At 32.6% G+C, this 5701-nt stretch overlaps 1 protein-coding gene across 1 annotated transcript; it reads left to right on the forward strand.

Moving 5' to 3' along the window:
• The first annotated feature begins 711 nt into the window (after positions 1-711).
• LOC104249060 (protein NRT1/ PTR FAMILY 4.3-like) lies at positions 712-5701 on the forward strand. Its single transcript, XM_009805427.2, has 6 exons — positions 712-930; positions 1548-1765; positions 2524-2970; positions 4057-4199; positions 4584-4921; positions 5016-5701. Exons 1-6 carry the CDS (start codon positions 786-788, stop codon positions 5537-5539), a joined length of 1815 nt encoding a protein of 604 aa, XP_009803729.1. The 5' UTR covers positions 712-785; the 3' UTR covers positions 5540-5701.

The following is a 5701-nucleotide window of genomic DNA, read 5'->3' on the forward strand; positions in this document are numbered from 1 at the left end:
AAAAGAAAATGAAGAAAAAAAGGAATGTATATAGTCTATAGAAAAGATCAGTTGAAACTAGGTGGAACAAGGAGATACAAAAGAGTTTAACCTTTGCACAGATATTTGATAAGTTAAACTTTTTCACAATATCAAGTCACTTCAAAGTTATTTACATATAAATTTTTTAACAAATATGAGTGTGAGCTTGTCTGGCCAAGCTTTTAAAATCAGCTTAAATGTGAAAAGTATTTTTTGTAAAAATATTTTCGGTGAAAAGCAGTTTATATTTGACTAATTAGTTTGAAAATCACTTTTGACCAGCAATTAGTGTTTGACAAAGCTTTTAAAAAGTGTTTTTAAGTGTTATTTTCTCAAACACGTTTTTTTTAAAAATACTTTTGGTAAGAAGCTATGCTTTTCAAAAATTATTTCTGATTCTACTCAAAAACATGTTTTTTCCTTCTAAAAGCTTTGTCAAACACCTTAATTTAAAAAAAAAAAAAAAACTTAGACGAAGAAGCTATTAAGCTGGAAAAAAAATGATATTATGTTACATTGTTGCTGAATGTATAAATTATATTATTATTTATATCCGTGCATATAATAGAAGCAGAAAGTGGTACTGTTGACAAAGTGGTGAGTGTTAGTCTCAATATCCAACAAAGGTAATACTATATAGATATTTAAGTGTTATAAAAAGGAGAGCCACTTGCCTCATTTTCAGCATTATTAGCAATAGAGACAACCCTCTTCTAAGTTCTGACAAAACCAGGAAGAGCTTAGGCTGCGGGAGAGATAGTTTTATGAACAAACAAATGGAGATGGAGAGAGGCAGAGAAAAAGGAGATAACAACATTTGTGAAGCTGAGACTAATAGTGTTGATTGGAGAGGAAGACCTTCAAACTCCATTAAACATGGAGGAATGAAAGCTGCTGCTTTTGTTCTTGGTATATTAACTCCCTTTTCCCTCATCCTTTAATTTCTTCAAGTTTGCTCTTGTTTTTCTTTCATGTACTTTTAAATTTGTGTTCAAGTATTTATCTTTTTTCTTTTTAGAAAATGTCACTAGTCTATGCAGGTTTTATTTCTCCCTCTTGGATGTATATCATTTATAACACTAACACATGGTTGCAGTGGCTGCAGGCAGAAATTTCAATAAAGGGATTCAACAGTAAAAGTTTTCTCTATATAAACTGGATTCAACAAGTTATATATATAATTTTTTAACTTATATACCAAAAACCATTTTCCGACAATAGAGATTCAATTGAACTCCCTTCACCGTACCTACCTCCGCCACTGTGGTGCTACTATTAGTTTGTGTTATATATATTTCACAATATTTAGTTTGAACTTCCGATTGTATTTAACTTACGTACGCGAATATTTATTGTTGTAGCAACTAATATGCCTTATTTTCAAGGCTATCAATCTCACTTTTAGTTAAAGCTGTTACTTGTAAATATTTTTTAAGGTGATGTGGTAGTGTAAAAATCTTTTACAACGTAAACTGAATTGGTTCTGACATAGTATATATGTATGGAATGAAATACTATATATACAGGGTTGCAAGGATTTGAGATAATGGGAATAGCAGCAGTAGGGAACAACCTGATAACATATGTGATAAATGAGATGCACTTTTCATTGTCAGAATCAGCAAATATAGTGACCAACTTTATAGGGACCATCTTTATCCTCTCCCTACTTGGAGGCTATCTCTCTGACTCTTATCTTGGCTCCTTTTGGACCCTCCTCATCTTCGCCTTTGTCGAACTTTCGGTACTTACTACTATCTTTTCCTTTCTCTCTTTTTGTCTTTTTCAATATTAGTACTAGTATTATTTTATCATGCACACTGTAACAGTGGAAAAACAACTGAAAAAGACGTATTAATTGAATGTGTTTTGTCTGTGTAAAACATGAATATTCTTTAATTTTACTTGGATGCGAAATTAGGTCCTTTCATACCACGTATGTTGTATGGACTTTTTAAAATGTTGCTGTCCTCATGTCGAATCTTCCAAAAATACATTATTTTTAAAAGAGCAGGCACACACCTAGCGACATTGAGCAATATAGGTTATCACCCAATGGTTTCAGCATCATGTTCTGAGAAACGAGTCTAAATAAGAATACTCTTTCCTCGTTTAATATTTGGTTAGGTTGAACATACTTGTAACCACTTCAGAATAATTTATAAAATGGGGAAAAAAATATTCTTCAAAGCAAGGGGGTAATTTTTTAGTTTTAAGTTATATACGCTGAGTTTACACTATCAGTACAATTAGACCGATTATAGCACGTTATTATTCAATTTTTCTAGGTTACTATGAAAATTTATTCACATGTATATATATTTTTTCTTTTATTATTTTGAGAGTGATTATACAGTGTTATTCAACAAGGGATGTGATGGAGTGTAAAATTAAAAAAGATTTTACAGTGTTATTCTATCTTCTTTAACTTAATACTATAAAAATTCTTTACAGGTCAGTGCATAAAACGTAGTATAATTTTTTTCTCACTTGTGTGTGTAGGGTTTCATATTACTGTCAGTACAAGCTCATCTTCCACAGCTAAAACCACCAAAATGCAACAACATGCTAAGTACTGATAATGGAGACCAATTATGCGAGGAAGCAAAGGGTCTCAAAGCCTTAATATTCTTCGTGGCATTGTATTTGGTGGCATTAGGGAGTGGTTGTGTGAAACCAAATATGATATCTCATGGTGCTGACCAATTTAATCATCAAAAGCAGTCAAAGCAATTATCGAGATATTTCAATGCTGCTTATTTTGCATTCTCAATGGGTGAACTCATTGCTCTTACACTTCTTGTTTGGGTACAAACACATTCTGGAATGGATGTTGGGTTTGGTGTCTCTGCCGCTGCTATGGCTTTGGGCTTAATTACTTTAGTTGCTGGCACTCTTTTTTACAGAAATAAACCTCCTCAAGGAAGCATTTTCACTCCAATTGCACAGGTAAAATTAAATCACTTCTCCTTTAAGATTTTTTTTACACGATCAGTATGGTTTAATACGAAGGGGAGCATGGGCGTAACTGGTAAAGTTACTGTCATGTGACCAGAAGGTCACAGGTTCGAGCCGTGAAAATAGCTTCTTGCAGGAATGTAGGATAAGACTGCATACAATAAACATTTGTGGTCCGATTTTTTTTCGTACCCCGCGTATAGCGCTGGAGCTTAATACACCGAGCTGTGCTTTAGTATGATTTAATATATTATACGTAACAGATTTGTTACCATTTAATTTTAATGCTTGGTATAGAGATTTACTCATAATTAATTTAAAAGTGATCTTATAGTATAAATAGTTTTTATATTATCATCCCCCATAAAAGTTAAACTGTTACATATAATTTAGGAACAAGTAACATGTTCTTAATTTTGTATATATTTTTATTTCATGTTTGACTTTTGTTCTCCTTTTAATATTACATGCATTATTACTAGGATGTCTAATAATGACGATCTAGAAATGGGTTGGCTGCCATTTTCTATTTTTTAATGCTAGTTCTAACCTTTTTTCCCTTTCTTTTTGTGAATCCTATAATATACTAATGCAATCTTGTTCTCTTTCGCCGACAACATTAAAGTAATCCCTCTCTATATATATTTCTCAATTATATAAATAACATAGATATGCAAGTGTCATCTTCTGAATCATGTTCTAGGAAAGAGCTATAATTCATCATTATTAAGGCCTCCATTTATTCATATGTCGGAGAATTTGGCATCTTCTACTAGTCCTCGCCACCCCCAACCACAGGCGGATATATCCTTTAAACTAGTATGTGTTTATGTGAACTCAGATCATGTATATGTATTAATAAATATATTAAATAGTTATAAACTTATCTAGTTATTATAGTATATAAACTTAAGATCGGTTATATGAATTCACAAACTTTAAATCGTTCGTGCCTGCCTAACCCCAACCCGACAAAGAAAGGGAAAAAAATCCCAATATAACAACAAAAATACATTTTTTTTTAAATTGAAGAAGTGATCTTAACTATTCTTATAATATATTTATGGTAACTGGCAGGTTTTGGTGGCTGCATTCTTAAACAGAAAGCATATTTCTCCATCAGATGCACGTATGCTTCATGGGACCCACACCATCAAGAATGTCAATCCCACATTGTCTCATGATAATATGGGTATTCTCCTTCACACCAGTCGATTCAGGTACGTACATTAAAAGGATTCTTATGTACCAAATAACTTGTAGACAGTAGTTAATTATTTTATTAGATGACGTGATAGTTCAACGAATTGTTTAGAGAAGTACATATGTTATTAATTGGGTAACGCCAACATCCTGTGGGGGACTTGGGTGGCCTAGGTCGAAGTCATGGTCGAACATGACACTTATTTGGTGGGCTTGATTAACAAATTAATAAAGTTACGTCCTTGCTACTATCAGATATAGCAATTCGCCACTTACCACATTCTTTGTTTGATGTTACTTTAATTTTAAGGCATAATTGTAATCATAGTTTAGTACTACTTTCGTATATTCTTCCAAACTAATTATGTAGAGAACTTTTTTTTTTGTCCTTCTATTTTCAGATTCTTGGACAAGGCTTGTATAAAAGTGCAAGATGGAAATAACACAAAAGAGATAAGTCGATGGAGACTTTGCACAATAACACAAGTAGAGCAAGTGAAGATCCTAATTTCAGTCATTCCCATATTTGCTTGCACTATAATTTTCAATACCATTTTAGCGCAACTTCAAACTTTTTCAGTCCAACAAGGAAGTGCCATGAACACTAAACTAACTAAAAATTTCCATATCCCTCCAGCTTCTCTTCAATCAATTCCTTACATATTGTTAATCTTCATAGTCCCTCTCTATGATACATTTTTCGTCCCATTCGCGAGAAAATTCACCGGTCATGATTCAGGTATTATTGAAATACGTGAGCATTTCATTTAAAATTTTAACCAGTCAAAAAGAGTACAATTTTAATTATTTTATTTATATTATATCATCAACAGGTATCACCCCTCTGCAACGTATAGGTCTTGGCCTATTTATCGCGACTTTCTCCATGGTATCAGCAGCCTTAATGGAAAACAAAAGGAGAATTTCTGCAGTGAACGAAAATAAAACCATATCAATATTTTGGATAACCCCACAATTTTTGATTTTTGGATTATCTGAAATGTTCACTGCAGTTGGACTTATTGAGTTCTTTTACAAACAATCTTTAAAAGGGATGCAATCCTTTTTAACAGCCATTACTTATTGCTCATATTCATTTGGCTTTTATTTAAGCTCAGTTCTTGTTTCTTTAGTAAATAAGATCACTTCAAATTCATCACATGGTGGCTGGCTTAGTGACAATAATCTTAACAAAGACAGACTGGATCTTTTCTATTGGTTGCTGGCAGTGCTGAGCTTTCTCAACTTCTTCAACTATCTGTTTTGGGCTACATGGTATTCGAAAAATCAAACTACATCAGCAACAATACAGCAAGATTTTAATTCCAAAGTTGTTGGAGATGATAGTATAGCATAATTAATTAATGGAATTACTATGTACTTTAGGGAAATAAATTTCTCTAAATTTTCCTAAGGTGCCTATGGGCTATGGCAATGATGATATATATAACTCTACTTAGGTGATTACAACATGTACATGTCTAAAAAAAATCCCATTAATCATGGACGTAATCCTGTT

The sequence above is a fragment of the Nicotiana sylvestris genome, chromosome 1 (genome assembly GCF_000393655.2).
Source record: "Nicotiana sylvestris chromosome 1, ASM39365v2, whole genome shotgun sequence".
Lineage (NCBI taxonomy): Eukaryota > Viridiplantae > Streptophyta > Magnoliopsida > Solanales > Solanaceae > Nicotiana > Nicotiana sylvestris.